Source organism: Mustela nigripes, chromosome 1, assembly GCF_022355385.1.
Source record: "Mustela nigripes isolate SB6536 chromosome 1, MUSNIG.SB6536, whole genome shotgun sequence".
Taxonomy (NCBI): Eukaryota; Metazoa; Chordata; class Mammalia; order Carnivora; family Mustelidae; genus Mustela; species Mustela nigripes.
Window position 1 is genome coordinate 234541788 of NC_081557.1, and position 20427 is coordinate 234562214.

Below are 20427 nucleotides of genomic sequence, written 5' to 3' on the forward strand. Positions count from 1 at the left end.
GGTTTAGAAATTTCCCAGGGACAACTAAAAATCTAACTTCTTCCATAGGGAGAACAGAACTTAATAATGACACAGCCCATCATTGGGTTGTCATTGGATTATGTCATAACCCGTCATGACATAAAATAATAAATGTCCCTCTTCCTTTTAATTTTTTTTTTAATAAAAACCATAGGAGAAACTTCCAATAACCTTAATAGTGTGGTACTGGAATGTGTCTTTGCTCCTGGTCAGAACCTTCAGTCTTACCATTGGATTTCACCACATGACCCATTAGCACTTGAGACAAAATTCTCCTGCTGTCAATGACTTCTGCAAAAACCAAAACAAGTTGAGCAGCTAAGAAATAAGAAGCAAGGTAAGTTCTGGCAGGATAGTCTCCTTCTCAGTGGTGCCTCCAAGGGTTAGGGAAGAGATTTTTTGCAATGTAGGACTCCTTTCTCCATAGATAATTTGATTTTAAAAATGTTTCAAAATATATGGACCCATGAGAGGTATAGTGTCTTATTCATGAAGATGGATAGAGAAGAGTTGCTTATATATTGTTTATTGTCCAGTTGGCACATTGAAAGATTCTTTGTAGGGTCCAAGCACCATCTCTTCCTGTTCAAATCCAGGAACCATCCTTTCTGGCGTTTTATTGTCCAATGTACTCTCTGTGGTTAATGTACTCTCCCAGGAGAAGATGGTAGCAGTGCTGTAATTAATCAAAAGGACTTGGGTTCTTCAGAGCCTGTTTACATTAAACAGGGTAGCTCTTCTTGCCTCTGAAGTTCCCCAATAGCATGTCTATAATGCTGGTCCCATTATTATTCATGATACGGTTTCATCCAGCCACACTGTCTTCCAATGTCTCTTCCTCAAAGGTTGGTACTATGCTTCATTGATGTGAGTCTTCCCCAAAGTATGTAGGTAAATGTGAATCAATATTCCTTTTCTGGTCCTGTTTACCACTCAGAATTGTACGGTATAAATCTAGAACAAGGTGTTTTCCAGTCTTATCTTCTCTTGGACTCTTGAGGTAGTAATCATTGCATTCTCAGAATGGGAGCTCTTTTGATGTTAACTGAACCCTTGCCTTCCACACACCAGCACCAGTTGGGGGGTTTAGTGAGGGGTTCATGTGTGAAGAGGGAAGCATGGTCTTGTCCCTGTGAGATATGCACTTCCCTCTTCAGCATGGCTTAAGATAGGAAGAGCATAATGTAAGTACAGCAATGGCAGATAAGAGAGGACATTGACTGGAAGACACATTGGTGTTTAGTATGAAAACCATCCTTGAAGGACTACCTAACACCTGGCACAGAGCTTACAGCAATGGTGGTGATCACCCTGGATGCTAGAGATTTTGGAAAGAAGAGGAGTGCAGGGGAAAAGATACCTGCCACCATGCCTGTTATCCTAAGGTGCTATAGACAAGAGGCAGCACCAGTCAAAACACAAATGGACACCAACCCACATTGGTGGCTCAAGCCCAAGGGCTGGCAGTAGGCTATTGATGGCTCTGACCCCTGAAGTTACCTTGTGTTCAATGTGAGAGTCACCCCAAATCAGTGTGTTAACACTATTCTGGTGGCCCGATCTTCAGTTATCCCACACTGCTTCAGCCAGAAGGAGCCATTGCTTGCCAAATTGTTGAACTCAAATCAGGGCTCAACCACAGACTCTGAGAGGACCCCATAGGCATGAGTTCCAGAGCTCCTCAGAATACCTGGTTGACCTCGTGTATAAGACAGAGGGTCAGAAGATATCTTTAAGGGGACAAATGAAGACCAGGATCCATGTGGGTCTGGGCCTGGGCCAGGGACATCTTGCTTAAAGAGCACTGCCAGTCTTGGCAGTACCAGACCCTAAGAAGGACTTAGAAATTCAAGGAAGCCTTTTCTAAGAGTTGGGGGCTGGGATAAGGGAAGAAATGTGAGGCAGTAGGGAGAAACTGCAGCATCCAGGCACAAATAATTATGGACGGTATAAGCAGGATATGCAAGGAGCCCAATCCCGGGCCCCACTATTGAGAATGGAAACGAAAGGATCAAATGATAAAATAAATACAAAAAGTAAGAGGCACCTTATCCTAGATAGAAAAGAAAAGCCTCTTTAGTCAAAGAGTTGTCAGAATTATCAGGAGTTGTCAGACAGTCAAGAATAATGTTTAACCTCAGGCTTAGGTGAGTCATTTAAAATTCCCAAGCCTCAACTTCCCCACTTAAAAGTGAGAGTTATGCTTGATAAGCTCTAAACTCTCACTCAGTTTAAGTATTCCTAGACCATGCTCTTCTTGAATGATTCATTATAATTCATAAAGGAGTTTGAGCCTCATGGAACATTTGCCATAAATCACATTTGAAACTCCTCCCTCCAAACCAGTTGGAATTAGAGGATTATAATCTCAGGCTAGTGTAGACCTCTTTACCAGGTTTATAGAATATAGAACACTGTCAACACTGGACTCTAGGCATCCTGAAGAGATTGTCATTTATCTGCAGAGAGGCCCAGTGGCTGGGAACTTACCCTGAAGAGTCCAAGACAGACTTGAACAATGTTGATAGAGCTCACCCTTCTTGGGCGGTGAGGGGTGGTAGAAACGGAAGAAGCTCCAGGTTGGCAGATGGCAAAGAAATGAAAAGGAACTTGCAACTTCACAAGACCTGAAATCACTTTCGAAACGTGATCAGAGTCATTACACTGTTATTACAATGATCAGAGTCATTGCATGTGGGGCCTGTGTAATGCTTACTTCCTCACCAAGGTCATGGTTGAGGACAGTGGGACCTTTGATGAAATCCAAAATGTTTTGGGTAAAAGTATATCATCAGGTTTGCACGAGGCTAGGTGCTACCTCTCTCTCTAGCCCCAATGTTAAACTTAGGTAAAATTCATTTTCCAGTGTGAGCCAGAAATGTCAAAACGAAGCAAAGTAGGACATTTTTTATGGTATCTGAATTTCTGAGAGAGGAATAGTAGAATGGACTGATAGGGCAGATTTAAGGGTAGTCTAGCTGCTGAAATAAGAAGTTGCTGACTGCTGAAATAAGAAGTTGCTGACAGCTATGCTTGATGTGTGTGTAGTTTGTGTGTGTGTGTGTGTGTTTTAGTTGTGATAGAGTACATTCATTTTTAAAACTATATTACTAAACTGAGGATTCTACCATGGAATAACTCAATCCTGGTGACTTTAGGGCTAATGTTACCTACTTTACATGTTCCCAGTTAACTAACCATTAAAGGTAAGAGTCTCACACTGAGTCATTTACTCAAAATTTACAAAATCCTCCTAGAGCAACTGTCTGACTCACCCAGGAGCCATGAGTCACACTAACAACAGTGGCCCAGATGCTGAAAGGCTGGTTGGAAATGCATTCTCCCCATTCTCTGCTCTCCCTGCTTTGTGATTTCCTTGGATTTCCCCTTGTACCAAACAGGTTATGAGCTCACTAGGACGGAAGAAGAGAGACACTCAGCCTCCTCCCAGTAGATTGGTCATTAGGCAAATGATAGCACGATCTGGCTTGGAGACTGACCCAATTCTGTCCCTACGCTTTCAGGTGGACCATCTTCATTACAATTTCTCAAATTACTGCTAGCATGAGGAATTCATAAGACTACAACTATGAGGAAATAAAATAGATGTAAAGCCCAATTTTACCCTGCTTTGGAAATTAGTTTTATTAGATTGAATAAGATAAAGTAGACATTCTTATAGGCCAAGAGCAACTACACACTGGCAATTTCACATGATTCAAGCTATACTCAGAAATTCTTCAATTCTGGATTCTTGTCTTCTCAGTTGACTTCCTAACCCGAAGCCAGTTGGGTCCCTGCTATGTTCCTCTAGCTTACCTAACATAAACATTCACTGACTTATTCTCTGAACCAGGGACTGAGCAAATGTTTGCTGAAAATAAGGGCACGGGGGAGTCTATCCTGGCCTTTGAGGAGCTCATAGTCTAATAAGAGAGGGAAACTTTAAAAACATATATGATCAGTGTGGTGATAGAAGTATGTCAGAAGTGTTATGGAGCATCAAGGAGCATCATACTTGGAAGTGAGGAAGTTTTCAAAAAAGAGTTGACATTTGGATTGTACCTTGAAGGATATGTAAGATTCCCTCAATGATCAGTCATGATACCAAAGAGACCGAATGTTCTGGGAAAGGGCCCATAACTTGATAGGTCTCAATGATGGGATGCATGGAGGTAAGAGGGGACAGGTGTCAGATTTTAAATATGGCCGTCTTCTTCCTTTATGGTTACATAAGTCACAGAAATTTTTCTTGACCAACAGAGCCACCCAGGCATCCTGAGCCACAGAAATTTTTCTCATGAGGGGAATCTCATTTTTAATCAGGGAAATAACATATAATTTTGCAAAATTTAGAAAAGCTTGTTTTCATTCTATGACTGGTGAGACTTGAATGGAAGAATCAAGTGAAATGATAGGATGCATAGGCTTTAAACATTATCTTTTTTTTTTTTTTAAGATTTTATTTATTTTATTTGACAGAGAGAGAGATCACAAGTAGGCAGAGAGGCAGGCAGAGAGAGAGAGGAGGAAGCAGGCTCCCTGCTGAGCAGAGAACCTGATTCGGGGCTCGATCCCAGGACCCTGAGATCATGACCTGAGCTGAAGGCAGCGGCTTAATCCACTGAGCCACCCAGGCGCCCCTAAAAATTATCTTTATTGTGTTTTCCTACCTACAAAAGAAATACAGATTCACTTAAGCAATTCCAATGTTAAAGAAATATACAACCTAGAAACAAAAAGTTTTCTGTGCTACAACCTCCCAGACTCAAACCACTGTTACTATACCAATGTACTGGTGCAAATTCATTTAGACTTTTATTTCAATATATAAACTATCATATTAGTATAATTTTCCTCATACCAGCAAATATAGAACTACCTCATTCTTTTTAATGGGTGTGTAATATTCTGTTGCATTAATGAACTATGATTGATTGACTCAATCTTTATTCTATGGAAATGTGAGCTGTTTTTGATTTTTCATGATTATAAACAATGTTGGGATGAACATCTTTTTACATAAGCCTTTGCAAACTTGTGTTTCTGTAGTATACATTCTTAGAAATCCTTCCAGGAACTGACATAAAAAAATAATCATTTTTCATTTTAATGATATTGCTCAGTTACCAGCATAAAGGGGGTTATCAACTTCTATCCTGACAATGTATGCAGGCCCCAATTTCCCCTGCATTTTTTTCAGGGGAAGAGAGGCAGTCTGTTCTTATCAAAGAGATTGCAGAACCTCGAGACTCTTCATTTAGCTCCACGAATGTCTGTAGTTCACATATCTCTCTGGTTTCTAATAAATTAACATTAATAGCAGCTCGAAGATTTGCCCATAAAAGTCCACATTTACGCCTATCCTTGGGCCATTCCAAGTATGCTTTCTTTTCCAGAAGAGCTTTCAGCTTAGGATACCTGGTAGGAATGGAGTAGAGTGGAATGGGTTCCAGTAAGATAAACATGACATAATCAGAGTTTTCATGGAAGAGACTGTGGTGGCCAAAGTAGAGTTCATAATGGCACCACTCACTCTGGACAAAGTTGGGAGACAAAACAAAGATGGACTTACAGCTTTTCTCAAGGAAGTTCATGATATTTTCAGTAATACTCTTGCCAGGGTCAAAGTGTCCCTCATGGAGGCAAATCAATTTCTCTTCTTTCTCTAGATTGGGGATTAATTCATGCTTCACCCACATAGAATCATGTTCACTGTATGAAATAAACACATGGAACCGGACATTTCTCTTGAGTTGTTCTTGGTTTGTCTTTCTAATCCTCTGCAGTGTCTGTGTCCACTGACCCAGCATCCTGAGATACCAGGGCAGATCAAAGTAGAAGCAGCAGAAAACCACAGCCATCCCCAGAACTAGCATGATAACCACATTGGTGACAATCAACAGAGCTGTGTTGCAAGATAATTCAGGAAGATGAACATCCTTTAACTGAGTCCCCTTTAGATTCAAAGGTTATTCGCAGATGTACGAATCTGACCATCCAATCATCATGCTCTCTGAATACTTTTCAAGCTGGATGAAATCTCTTAATTCACAAGTACACCAGAATGGATTTCTTCTTGCATTCAGAGTCTTAACTTCCTGACAACTCTGAAAAAAATCCAGAGATGGGCTCAGAATTAAGTTCATTTCAATGTTCAGAATTGAGAGTTTTCTGAAATGACTACACCCAGGAAGATCAGTGAGAAAATTAAATGCAAGATTCAGCTCTTGCAAAGACTTCAGATGAATAATGTCTTTAGGGACAGTTTGAATTTGGTTATTATTCAGGTCAAGAATTTGAATACTTCTGGGCAAGCACCTGAAAACAGAATCAGCAAATCTGTTGGAAGACAGGTTCATAGTGATCAAGGTTTCTGGCCAAAAGCAATTTTCATCATTTTCATGTTGTAACAGATTCTGGCTCAGATCTAAGTGCTTCAAGGATGTGTTGCTGGCAAAGAAACCCACTAAAGAAAGTGTCTCCAATTTATTGCCCTTCAGAATGAGAGTTTTCAAATGAGGCAACTGGATAGGTTGCTTAAACAGGTCATTTGTTAAGATATTATTAGCAAAATTTAAATACTGGAATCTTGTAGGATAAACAGGAAACAGCATGTGAGGCATTTGTGCATCTGATATAGTCAGGTTTTCTATATCCATTTTGGTAAAAAGCAAGTAGACCCTCTCCTGTGGAACAGAAAAAACTCTGCATTGTACGTGCTCCAATTTCATAGTTCTCATTACAGTCTTTGGGTAATCAAATGAATTGTGGTCAAGATAAACCTTGCCTCCAAAAGTTAGATGTTGGATTTGGAAGCATTCTATTGATGTGTGCCGAATAAACTGGAAGAGTAGGAGAAGGTCATCCCAGAGTAAATCAACTTAATAAGTAATAGAATAGAGGTCTTGGAATCCTCTAAAGTAAGATTTTGTTGAGTTTCATAATTTGCAAGTTGGCTTTTGCCATCTATATTTGTCATTTCTAGTACTTTTGAGGTCCTGATCCCATCACGCAAAAGAACCCAGAAATTTGTGTTCATTGGTAAAACAATGTGAAGTTTTGTTGTGTTTAAGATGGGCAGGTTACCTTCTTCATAATGAGGAAGACTTTTCAATCCTAGGAAGACAGTATTTAGATGCAAATGAGAAATTTTCTGGAAATCTGATTTTTGTATTTTTGCCCCACTTAAACCTAGAATTTCCAAATGTGACATGTTGCCAGTTTCCTCACAGATAGGCATGGTGTCAAAATCATTGAAAGAAAGATATAAATGTCTGAGACCTGCCAGTGAATACCAAGTTACAATCTTCAGTCTGTTATAAGACAAATCTAAATATCTTAACTCTCTGTTGAATTCAAAGGTCTTGACCTCCAGCTCTTGGATTCTGTTATGGCGCAGAATCAAAACTTTCAGTTTAGAGACAAAACGAAAATCTGAACTCTGAAGTAGAGAAAGGAGGTTGTAGGATAAATCCAGTGTGGTTGTGGTTGGGGTCAAGTCTGCAGGAACCTTTCTTAGCAACATGTTGGAGAAATTGGCCGTTAACTCCCTTTCTTCTGGCAACTTTGAAGCCCAGCCCTGCACTGACACAGCAATACTACAAAATACGTAAATGCTTCTGATATGTTTCATTGTAACTCCAAGGATTCTATCACTGGTTCCCTCGTATGAATGATGAAGATGAGTTCAAATCCTGGAAAGACATATAATACTAAGCATATAATATGAAGTGGTTATGTCATTTGTTAAATTCTATAGGATTTATTTATTTATTTAAAGTAGACTCCATGCCCAGTGTAGAGCCCAACATGGGGCTTGAACTTACACCCCGAGATCAAGACCTGAGCTGAGATCAAGAATTGGACACTTAACTTACCAAGTCACCCAGGCACCCCAGTATAGATTATTTTTAATGCCAAAAATGACTCTATTCACCAAGAGTTTGGAATAGGGTTCCAGCCTACATTGACTGCATTGAGTCTTTGACTTGATCTGAGAGCTTGGGTTTTAGATTTCCAAGCCAGTTACTGTGCCATATCCTCATCGCTGAGGCAAGTCAGGAGTCCCACAAGGGAGATAAATATATAATAGTTGGCAGAAGTGCCTTTTTCCCAGTTCAACTTAGGAATTTCATTGCCAGGTCATATTCAACACTCTCCCTTCCATGCCATTTTGATAGCCTGAGGGCTTTAAGAAAACTGAAAGTAAAAGATTTTAAGACTTTACTCTTTTAGAGAAGCTTAAGGCTCACAGCAAAATTGAGGGAAAGGGGAAGGTACAGAGACTTTCCATATCCCCCTACCTCCACGCATGCCTGGCCTCCCCCATTATCAACATGCCCCATCAGCGTTGCTCGTTTGTTGCAATTGATGGATCTACATTGATGCATTGTCATCACTTGACATCTGTAACTGACATTACAGTTCACACTCTTGGTGTTGGACATTCTGTGAGTTTGGATGAATGTATAATGACTTGCATTGATCATCATGCATTCATTCATGCCCTAAAATTCCTCTGTCCTCTGCTTATTCATCTTCCCCCTGCTCCACAACCCCTGTCAACCACCGATCTTGATTGTTTTGTCTTTTTTTGATTGTTTTGTCTTTTGATTGTTTTGTCTTTTTTTTTTTATTGTTTTTGTCTCCATAGTTTTGTCTTTTTCAGAATAGCATATAGCTGGAAACATACAGTATGTAGATTTTCCAGTTCAGCTTCTTTCTCTTACTAATATGCATTCAAAGTTCCTCCATGTTTTCGCATAGTTTGATAGCTCATTTCTTTTTAGCACAGAATAATATTCCATTATCTGGATGTTTCATAGTTCATTTATCCATTCATCTACTGAAGGACATCTTGGTTGCTTCCAAGTTTTGGCAGTTAAGACTACAACGGCTATAAACATTTATGTGCAGGTTTTAAGTTCTCAATGAAGTAATTTTTTTTAAATTACTGAATACTATGGGCTCCCAAATTAATGTCAAGATATTGTTCTCCCTAACTTTTATATTGGTGGACATAGCGAGTCCTTTGAGCTAATATTTGATTTTCAACAAGACTTACCTGTGTACATGGAAAGTCCAAAACACAGAAATGAACAGAATGGTTTCTGTCCTTATGGGGCCATATGTCTTCAGGTTGGTGGCAAAAGCAATCTGGATCACTGCCAAATAACAGTAATAATGATGAAAGTAGTTTCCATTTCTTTCTACCATGCCAAAATATATACACATGCCTGCACAGGTACATGGGCACACACACACACACAGCTCCTCAGAACAATGGGTTGGTGTGAAGAGCCCAGAGAGGTCTCCCTACACCATATCTTCTTATGGAGTATATCTTTTGGTTGCCCTACTTGTCTGTAAGAGTGACCAGTCTGAGGAAAGTGAAGGTCGGTGTGTATTGGACACATGCATGGATAAGCAGGAAAACTCACCAAGCTATTTACCTTGCCTTGGTATTTTCCCAATGCCTGGTTGGGAGAACATAAAGTTTAAGCATTTATGTTTAATATTAGACTCTAACCACTTCCCCTCACCTCCCCTGCACCTGGTATGGGAGAACATAAAGTTTAAGAGTTTATGAATTCAATATTAGACTCTAACCACTTCTCCCCACCTCCCCTACTGCCTCTTTTCTTGATAGAGTCCCAGGGGATCTTTCCTACCAATAGTGTGTCTCTTCAGTCATTTTCTCCAAACAGACAGAGGAATTTTTAAAAGGCATGTCACAATCAGCCACTCCTTTATTCCAAATCGTCCACTGGCTTCTTATCTTAACCAGAAAAAAATCCCAAGTCCTCGCAAGATCTGACATCTTCAGTGCATAACTCCCAACTCTTGTCTGGTCATTCCTTACCTTACCCTTTCCAAGCATGACCCCACATTAGATCTTTGAACTTGTACTTGCCCTTCTTTTTCCAGAATACACTTGTCCCAGATGACAAGCTGAATGCTCCTTCACTCCCTTGACATCTCTCTATGACAGTCACCATATCAGATAGGCATTTTTTTGACGCTCCTCTACAAAATATTCCTCCCTAATCATTCTCTATTCTCCTTATCTTAGTTATTTTTCTTTCTAGTACTTCTCACCACCTAACATACACATTTGTTTTGTTTGTGGTCTCTCTTTTCTTATCCCCTTACTAGAATGTAAGCTGTGAAAGAACAGAAGTTCTATCTGTTCTAGTCACTGCTATAGTCCCAGTGTCCAGAAGAGTTCCTGGCAGCTTAATACATTTCTTGGATAATGAATATTGTGAAAATCTTAATTCTTCAATTGTCTCTGTTCTGTGTCTAATTAAACAGCTAAAGTCTGACTTTTCTCTCAAAAGCCTCAGCACCCATGAGTTTCCTCCTCTTTAAAATGCAGGTAATAGTCTTTAATAGTACTCTCCCCACAGAGTTTAGGAATAAATAAATGAAATAATAAGTACATAGACATGGGGACAAAACAGGCAGAACTCGGACAAAAGGATACCTGGAATATTACCTCACGTTCATCTGGATTTTTCTTTCTCTAGAACCTGTCCAAATTTGTCATTGTTGTTGTTAAGAAATCCTAGAAAATGTGGATATTTCCCATTTTTAAGTAATTTTAAAATGAGAACACTTTATAAAACTGTTTTGTAGAATATAGGAAAATGGACACAGCTATACTCAACCATCTTGTGCCATGACTGTGAAGAGAAAACTTTGATTTTGATATTCCTTGTCTATTGTGTGCTCAATGGACGGGGGCACCAAAGGCCCTAGGTGGGGGAATGGGATTGAGAAGATGGCCTGGGGTTTTCACCTTTCCACTGAGAATATTCCTCCAATCTACCCCAGGTAGTCTTTTTTTGGTCATCTCCTTTTTATGTAACCCTTAATATAACATCCAATCATCAATGTAAGAACAAACATGAACATAGTAAGACAGCCTCTATGATATAACTTTATGTTCATGATAATCTTCAAGATTTTAAAAATACAGCAAAATAAAATTGTTACCAGTACCATAATAGTACATTTATATCTATTCAACAGATAGCTTATAGCTATCTACAGATAGCTAATAGCTAATGGCTTCCCTATGTTGACTCTATCATGTAAATGAGGCAATGGCCCATTGATGTATTTTTAGGTAACAACACCAGCATTCACAGAGTTAAGTAATACTAACTTCATTTAGCTTGATTCTTGCAACAACTGCCTTACAGGGTCAGTGCTATCACTGTTCACCTTCTACAGATATGGAAGGTGGTGCTTAAAGAGGTCCTGTAAGTGCCTCAGAGTCACTAAGTTAATATACCAGCACCTGGTGTCCTAGTGACTCTGCTATCTTGTCTCTCTAGGTGAGCCAAGGTAAATTAGTTTTGAAAGATGTTATAGTACCTTATTACAATGAAGTTATATGTCACTAAGTCATACTGATTCTTTCAAGTGTCCCAGTATACAGTCCAAGGAACCTAACGAGTAAGTCTGCCAATGACCACCCACTTTAGGTTTTATATCAATTCCTTACAAGGACTGACATGGATGGAGCCATTGTGTTGAGTCCTATCTTGTTGAAGCCATTGTATTTTGTTACAGCAGCCAGCCTGGGTCCTAACTATGTACTGCCACACTTAATATAAAACCCATACACCCTCCCTGAGCTGCTCTTGCTTCCTTCTGGGATCTCCCTTCATACCACACTTGCTCTGACCTTAGCGTCCTGCACTAGCTTGTCCCCCTGCTTGGGATGCTGTTTCCCCAATCCTTCTTTGGCTGGATTGTCTTGTCTTTTAGATCCTGCCTTACAGATTATTTCCTCTAAGAGACCTGACTTGACCACCTAATCTAAAGTGCCCAATTTGTGGGGATGCCTGGATGGCTCAGTCAGTTAGGCATCTGACTTTGGCTCGGGTCATGATCTCAGGGTCCTGAGATCGAGCCCTGTGTTGGGCTCCCTGCTCAGCAGGAAGTCTGCTTCTCCTTCTCCTCTGCCTCTCCTTCCCCCTCCCAGTAACACTCTCTCTCTCTCAAATAAATAAATAAAATCTTTAAAAAAAAAGAGGCTGACTTGTAGTAGTTCACATCACCTTATTTTATGTCTCTTCGAAACATAGTGCTATCTGAAACCTTGGTTCATTTATGTATTGACTGTCTCTTACAACCATAAGAAAGGAGCTGACGACCCTGCGGACTTCTGTATCCCTGCCACATAGAATAGTGCACATAGCACATGCTCAGTAAATGCTTTTTAAATGTATAGATGAATGAATGATTTCAATTTTGTATCTCTTAGCACAAGGTGGCATATAATATGCTCTCAAAAGTGTGTGTCAAATGAACGAATTTGTGTTGTGAGTTCCTGATATGGTGCAGTGCTCAATGGTCAGAGAATTGAGTTTAGTGTTAGGGATTGATAGATTTGTGTTCAAGTCCTACTTAGCAACTTACTGGCTGTGTTAAATTAGACCATTTATTTAACTGCTGAAGGGTTCCCTTTTTTCATCTGTAAATGTATTTTGTGCAGAGTCCTAAAAAAAGATAATGTATACATATCACTGTCGTCACATGTAGATTTTCACAAATGGTGGCAGTCATCTAGGCCCAGAGGTGGGCAATTTCTGGCATCAGTTTTAAAGGGTGTCAAGAAACTCAATAATCAAGATAAATAACTTTTTAATGAAACATTTTAAAAAATTAATTTTAACCTAAAAATCCACAACGAACAAAATGTGAAAATTTTTCATAAAGACGGGATCATTAATCCTGGTTTTTCCTTTTGTCTCAGGATCCGATGTGGCTTGGCAGGACCCCGGCAGTCATTAAGCTGACAAAAGTGTATTTGACATTATCATTTCACAGAATACTTCAAATGTAGCTCCCAGGGGATATAGCTCAGCGGCAGAGCATTTGACTGCAAATGTAGCTCCTGGGTTTGGGGGCTATGGCCCCTGAAAAATGCAGCAGAATCCAACCCAGCTGCTACCTCTGGAACCCCCTGAAATGAGGTGTCATAGCTTTCATATCTTACTGACTTCTCTATATTTTACTGACCTGCCCGATACCACAACCTCATCTGTAACTTATTCTAAAGAAGGGAGAGGAGCCAACGCTTTTTGAACTTCTCTAAATATAATAAAATAAAAAGGTCCTATTTCTTAGTTAGTACCTGTGCCTATGGCGTTTCATTTCAACATTTTAAAAAGTAGGATGTAATTTTTTTAATGAAAGATGCATTAAATATGTATTCTATATTGTCATATCCCTACTACTGCTCTGCTCTGCTGAGAGCAGGTGAAAAACAGAAAATGACTTTCTTTGTTAGCTCATAATTTAAAAGTCCAAATCAAAAGACACTATGAAATGACTGTTGGTGGTTGACCAAAGAACAATCAATCGCCTCTTTTTCTAGTGAAGCAAAAAAGTGGAGAAGGGGTTAAAACCTCACAGCACGGGAAGTGATCTTTGCAACAGAAGAAAGAGCAAGGATGAAACTTTTTGAAAGCTTCCCACGTGGCCGGCATTGAGCTGCATGCTTTCATATGTTATCTTGTTCAATCCCTTCAACAACTCAACAGAGTGGCGACCATTTTTATCCCCTACTTCACAAATGAAGGAGCTAAAACTCAGAGGTTAAGTAAGTCACCCAAGGTAACCCAGGGATAGAGTATGGATTTGAACCCAGACCTTTCTAGTCCCTTCCCAGAACCCAAACGGAAGACATTACAAAACCTGAAATAAAGTCATTTGGGATGTGATCATCCACCTTGATTCCATCATCAGAGCTAGCTGTCATGGTGACTTCTTCCACTTTTCCCACCCCTCGTGCCTCTCTGTGAGTGGCAAGCAGTGCTACTGGACACTCAGCTAGGTGTCATAAAGCACAAGACACTTTGCCTATGTGCATTCCTAAGCTACGAATTCACAAGAAGTTGAACACAACTTAGAAAGTACACAGAACCCTAATTCATAACTCAGCACAGGTGGTCTGTGAGAAAGCTCTCCTAGGACTCAAATGCCCAAGGGCTATTAATCATTCTGTAGCCTACAGCAGCCACCTGGCCATCTTTGGCCACTCCGGACTTCTGCAGGCAACAGAACAAGGTCTACATTGTACAAAATCCATCAGGTGTGCCCCTACTTTCCGCCCTATAGCATACATGCAGAACTTTAAAACCAGTAAAGGAGCAACAACGATGCTTTCAATAGCTAAACAGCAGATGTTATTTACATGCATGAAAGGAAAAATAAAAGCTGGAGAAACCTCACCACCATGATGGGAGCCTCCATTCTGGGTAGAAGGACTGATCAGGTTTTAATCGGCAACCAGTGAAAGGAAACCCTATAGGGTCGAGTGCCTGCAAGACAGTTTCTTAGATCAGGAGCCCCAAGGTCACTTGTTAATCATTCATCTTGAGATTAACATAGGCACAATAATAAATACTAAAAATCTGAGTTATAAGACTACTTTCCTTCCAGGTACAGGAGTTCTAATGATCCCTTCTTTAGAAAAGACCCATTGAACCCTTCTTTGTCAAGAGTGTTAGAGCGAACAGGGCTGGCAGTTCTTACCGCTGGGGCTTGCCACAGGTCCAGAGGGGCTGTAGGCGGGAATGGTTCATCCACTGGGCTGGACTGCCTGCAGGGGCACGGGAAATCAAGCTTTTCCGGTTGAAGCTGAAGCTCCTTTGCCCCCTACTGCACGCTAGCGGCATTACACGTCACATAAACTCATTACACTCTTCAAGCACTTTGTAAAAAATGGCAGTAAAATACTCATTCATGATAACTACCATTTTTTTAAGTGTAGTGCCACGAAGCCCACTCACGTGGTTGTGCAACCGTCACACTATCCATCTGCAGATCTTTCCATCTTCCCAAACGTTAGCTCTCGACCCCTTAAACTACTCCCCACCAGCCAACCCCCACCTTTCCACCCCCCCACCCCCCTCCTTCTCTTAGCCCCTGGCCTCCACTCTCTGTCTCGCTAAGTTTGACTACTGAAGGCACCGCATAGGAGTGGAATCGTGGAATTTTGTTTGCCCTTTCGTGACATGCTTTGTTCATTTAGTACACAGTGTTTTTGAGGTTCTTCCATGTTGTAGTGTATATCAGAATTTCCTTCTTTTTTTCCTCTTCTCTCCGAATAACTGAGTCACCTCCAAACTCACGGGCAATGCTTGAAGCTATGCTCATCTTCTCAGACCTCCCACCTCAGGTGTGGCCACAGTTGTGGGACTACCTGGTGGAACTGTCACAGTCTTTAAAGGGTTCCCAGTTGAACTTACTCTTGACTCTTTGTCTAACATTTTAAGCACTTCTTGGGGCTCCTAGGTGGCTCAGGCAGTTAAGCGTTTAACTCTTGGTGTTTGCTCAGGTCATGATCTCTGGGTGGAGAGATTGAGTCCCACTGCGGCCTCCATAATCAGCAGGGAGTCTGCTTAAGATTCTCTCTCTCTCTCCTCCCTCTGCCCTACCCCCTGCTCAGATGTGCTTAAATATGCACTGCTGGGGCACCTGGGTGGCTCAGTGGGTTAAAGCCTCTGCCTTCAGCTCAGGTCATGATCTCAGAGTACTGGGATCGAGCCCCGCATCGGGCTCTCTGCTCATTGGGGAGCCTGCTTCCTCCTCTCTCTCTCTCTGCCTGCCTCTCTGCCTACTTGTGATCTGTCTGCCAAATAAATAAATAAAATCTTTAAAAAAATATATGTGCCACTCATTTCTCTCAAATAAATGAGTAAATCTTTTTAAAAAAGGAAAAAAAAAAGGAAGACACTTCTCTAGAGCTTCTTGGGACTATAATCTCTTGTAGGGGTGGCACGGTTTAGATCCTTCCAATCTGTTCTCTGAAATCTCATTTCCTTCAGTGAGAATTCTTTGGGGCCCAGTCACCTCTTTCTGGTCTAGTAATAACCAAAACAAACAAAAAGGGTTTCTAATACCTTCCACAAGAGCAGTTAGGTCCACGCATATGTCATTTTGCCTTTCATATTGGAATAGTCTGACCTCCCTGCCTAAAATTTGTTTCTCAGGGCACCTGGGTGGCTCTGTCAGTTAAAAGTCTAACTCTTGATTTTGGCTCAGGCCCCGATCTCAGGCTATGGAGACTGCTTAAAAAAAATCATATCAAACCAAATCAAATCAAAAACTGATTCTCAGGGAACTCCTTCTCTCTATATGGCAGTGGGGATAAGGCCCATTGCCATACCCTCCATCACTAGTCTGGTTCCTTTATTTATTTTTTTTCTCTAATGCTCTCTTTCTGACTTCAAGATCAAAGTTCTGTTAAAGAAAAATGTATTCACAACTCTTGCCAAAGAATGGTAAGGGAGGAGTCACCTGGTGGCTCAGTTATGATCTTAGGGTTGTGAGATCGAGTCCCGCATTGGTGTCGGGCTCCCTCCCCTCACTCGTGCATGTGCTTGTACACACACACACACACACACACACACAAACACACACACAGCCCCTCTGTCTCTGCCAAATAAATAAGTAAAAATAAAATCTTTTAATAAAAGTGGGGGCTCCTGGGTTGCTCAGGTCATGATGCCGAGGTCCTGGGGGATTGAGTCCCACATCGGGCTCCCTGCTCAGCGGGCAGCCTGCTTCTCCCTCTCCCACTCCCCCTGCCTGTGCTCTCTCTCTCTCATCATATCTCTCTCTGTCAAATAAATAAATAAAATCTTAAAAATATATATATTAAATTAAAAGAATGGCAAGATAGGACTGTATTCTTTCATGTTGTAGTATGTATTCAAATTTCCTTTTTTTCAGCCTTAATAGTAATTTACTGTGTGTAGACACCATATTTTGTTTATCCATTCATCCATCCATGGATATGCAGGTTGGGTTTGCCTTTTGGCTCTTGTGAATAATGTTGTTATGAACATGGGTGTACAAACGTCCGTTCGAGTCCTTGCTTTCAGTTCTTTGGGGTTTATACCTAAAGTGGAATTGCTGGATCCTATGGCAATTTTATATTTAATTTTTTTGCAGAACCGCCATATTATTTCCTGAAGCCTTTTAGAGCACTTTGATGGTGTCTTCCATCAAGGTTCAGATCAGATCAGTTAGTCTACCCATCAAACGGTGGGATGGCTAAGGGGTGACCAGAAAGCTAGGAATGGTGACTCCATAATCTGACTAGAAAAGAGTGGGAAGGGGTTAGCTAGAGGCCCTATTTTGAAGTAACATGATAAAACAAACATGGCACTATTTATATAGATTACAGGAGTACACATCAACTTTTTCAAAGCAATGGGTTTTGAGATTTTATTGATGCTTAAATTTCAGGTGACACTGTTGGATGTCACTCATGAAGATAAAAACTTCCAGGGGCGCCTGGGTGGCTCACGGGTTAAAGCCTCTGCCTTCAGCTCAGGTCATCATCTCAGGGTCCTAGGATCGAACCCCGCATTGGGCTTTCTGCTCAGTGGAGAGCTTGCTTCCTCCTCTCTCTCTCTGCCTGCCTCTCTGCCTACTTGTGATCTGTCTGTCAAATAAATAAATAAAATCTTTAAAAAACAAACAAACAAACAAACAAACAAAAAACCTCTTCCAAATGGATTGTTCACAGGAGGAATGGCCAATTCAAAAATGAACGATTATAATGGGTTCATTTAAATGTGAAAATGGGGAGGGGTACTTTCTTAAAACAAGATTTTTTTTTTAAACAATAATATTGGTATTTTTCATAAAAATATAATACATGTATTTCTACACATAATTTAGAGGGGGAGGTGACACCTGGGTGGCTCAGTCATTCAGTGTCTGTCTTCAGCTCAAGTCATGATCCCAGGGTCCTGAGATCGAGCCCCATGTTGGGCTCCCTGCTCAGCGGGGAGTGTGCTTCTCCCTCAGCTTCTGCAGCTCTCTCATGCTCTGTCTCAAATAAATAAGGAAAATCTTTAAAAAAATTTAGAGGGGGAAATCCCACAATAAGTAAGAGTAGAAGGAAAAACACCAACCGAAATGAACAGTCTACGTAAGGCACACCTAAACATATGCAAACATGTCCATATACACATAGAAATAGGTCCCGAATGCACATCCATCAGGAGCCTGGGGGAGGGTCCTTCCAGCTTATTGGATAAACTAAGCTCTAAAATCCCTTTCATCTCAGAAATTCTCAAGCCACTATGATTAGCACACCCACAGTCTGTATTGTCCTCTCAAGAAAAAAAAAACATGACTTGGGTTTTTTGGTGTCTAGAGACATAGTCTTCCTTTTCCCAGAGCCCAAACTGTCTAAACACTTCACTCTGTCAGTGAATGGAAAAAGTTTTCTTTACTATTTTAAAATATGCTCACCAAAACCAAGTCAAGCCCAGTTAAAGGGAAGTATTCTGTGTCTCCACCGTCATTATCAAAACACCTTGGAGCACCTGGGTGGCTCAGTCGTTAAGCGTCTGCCTTCAGCTCAGGTCACGATCCCAGAGTCCTGGGATCAAGCCCTGCATCAGTCTCTCTGCTCAGTGGGAAGCCTGCTTCTCCCTCTCCCACTCCCCTGTTTGTGTTCCCTTTCTCACTGTCTCTCTCTGTCAAATAAATAAATAAAACCTTAAAAAAAAAAAAAAGCACCTTGCCTTTACCTCCTAAAATAAGGACCGGAAATATTATAGGAAGTGTTACATACAAGATATTGGGTAATCCTTACCAGAAACTCCATCAAATTTATATATAATTCCCGTTTGACGAATGATGAAACTAGTTCAGGGAGAATAAGAAACTTGCCCAAGGTCACCATCCAGTAAGGGTTGGAGTCAGGATTCAAAACTGAGCCTGTCTGGCTCCAAAGCCCACCGTGTTTTCCCTATTCTAGGTGCCCAGAAGTTCATGTTCTACTCTCTCTGCCTTCACCGGGAATCCCTCAATATTTAAATCCTTAAATATTTAAATATCTAAATATTTAAATCCTTTGCAATTAGCAATAGGAATAGTAAGCTCAGAACCATAAACTGATCATTTGGGGATGTGATTTTTTTTTATTCTTCTCAAAATTTTTTTTCCTTTTTCTGTCCCTTCCCCACCTTCCCTTACTCTGAGGTTCAGCGATGTCTGCTGTTGTAACTCCCCCCCACATGCAAACACACATGCTCTCTCTCACATACTTTCCCCCCTCTTATAACTTCCTCTGATTTCAGAATTCTGCCTGCCCTATTTCTTCCTTCATATATAAATTGCAATGAATAGAGAATCTGTATTACCTCAGGTGGACAGAGATTTAGTTTAAAGACACTCCGAGAAGGAAGGAAGCATAGCAGCACACTGCCGGGCTTCACAGAGAACCAGCAAAATGGCCACTGCAGTGTTCCTGGTGGTCGGGCCATCTTACTGTCTTCTCCAAAGCGGGCAAAGGCTGTTCTCCACTCTAGTAATGAGTCAGCTTCTCTTTGACCCTTCCTCTTTCTTAATCTCCTTCTCTTTCTACTGCCAGCTTCTCCTTACAGATGCCCTTGCTTCTATTTCTTCCTACAGCCTTTTCTCAGTGTCATAGCTTAGGGTGGGACAGAGAGGTCCTGAGGGGACTTTCTGAAGATAAGAAATCTGATTGGCTCCTTATATCCAAGGAGCTCCAAATGGCATCTCTATTGGTCAGAGGACCCATGGACCATTTGATAGTCTACTGGCCCATTTTATGTCTTGCCTTTGACAAGGGCCCAGGTCCGGGGAGGAAAGTCACATAACTCAAGGCTCCCCACGGGTGGAGCTAAGGGACTCGGGCTGCTTTCCCTTAAAACCACTACAGGCTAGCTCATAATCTATTAGGAAGCACATGTTCATTGAGTCTAGTTTAATTATAAATATCGATAAGAGAAAATAGTGGCACCGTTTATTTTTTCTAAATTATATTTCTGAAAAATAAAAGGTAATATTCTCACATGGTTAGGAAATTCCATGGTATCATTCACTTACTAAACTCGAGTGCTCACTTCGGCAGCACATACACTAAAATTGACTATACTTCACAAGTATAAGGAGGGGAGGAAAATTGTAGTTTGAACAGATAAATTGAATGGCCCTAAATACTTAATGGAAACCCAAAGAAAGACTTTGCAGAGATTTTGGTAAATACTTCATTTTCAAGGACCAGAGCAGCACAGTCCAACAGAGTGTAGACATAATGCAAGTCACACAGGTAACTTCAAGTTATCTAGTAACTATATTTAAAGAGACAAAAAGAAACAGCTTAAATTAGTTTTAATAATATATTGAATCACTATATCAAAATACTAACATATATTCAATATAAAAACTATTGAGCTATTTCATATCTTTTTTTCATACAGTGTCTTAGAAATCTGGTATGTATTTTACACTTAGAGCCAACTTCGACACAGACTTGCCACATTTCACACACTTGATAGCCACATGTGGCCCGTGGCTGCCATATTGAACAAGTAGAGCTAAAGCCTTAAGTTA

General features: G+C 40.7%; 1 protein-coding gene across 1 annotated transcript; it reads right to left on the reverse strand.

The window, feature by feature from the left end:
- Window positions 1-4409: 4409 nt before the first annotated feature.
- Window positions 4410-19339, reverse strand: TLR10 (toll like receptor 10). Its single transcript, XM_059395979.1, is given in 5 exon segments — window positions 4410-6904; window positions 6907-7718; window positions 9089-9188; window positions 14578-14644; window positions 19212-19339. Coding segments are annotated over 2 exon segments (2487 nt in total). The 5' UTR covers window positions 7658-7718; window positions 9089-9188; window positions 14578-14644; window positions 19212-19339; the 3' UTR covers window positions 4410-5168.
- Window positions 19340-20427: the final 1088 nt, after the last annotated feature.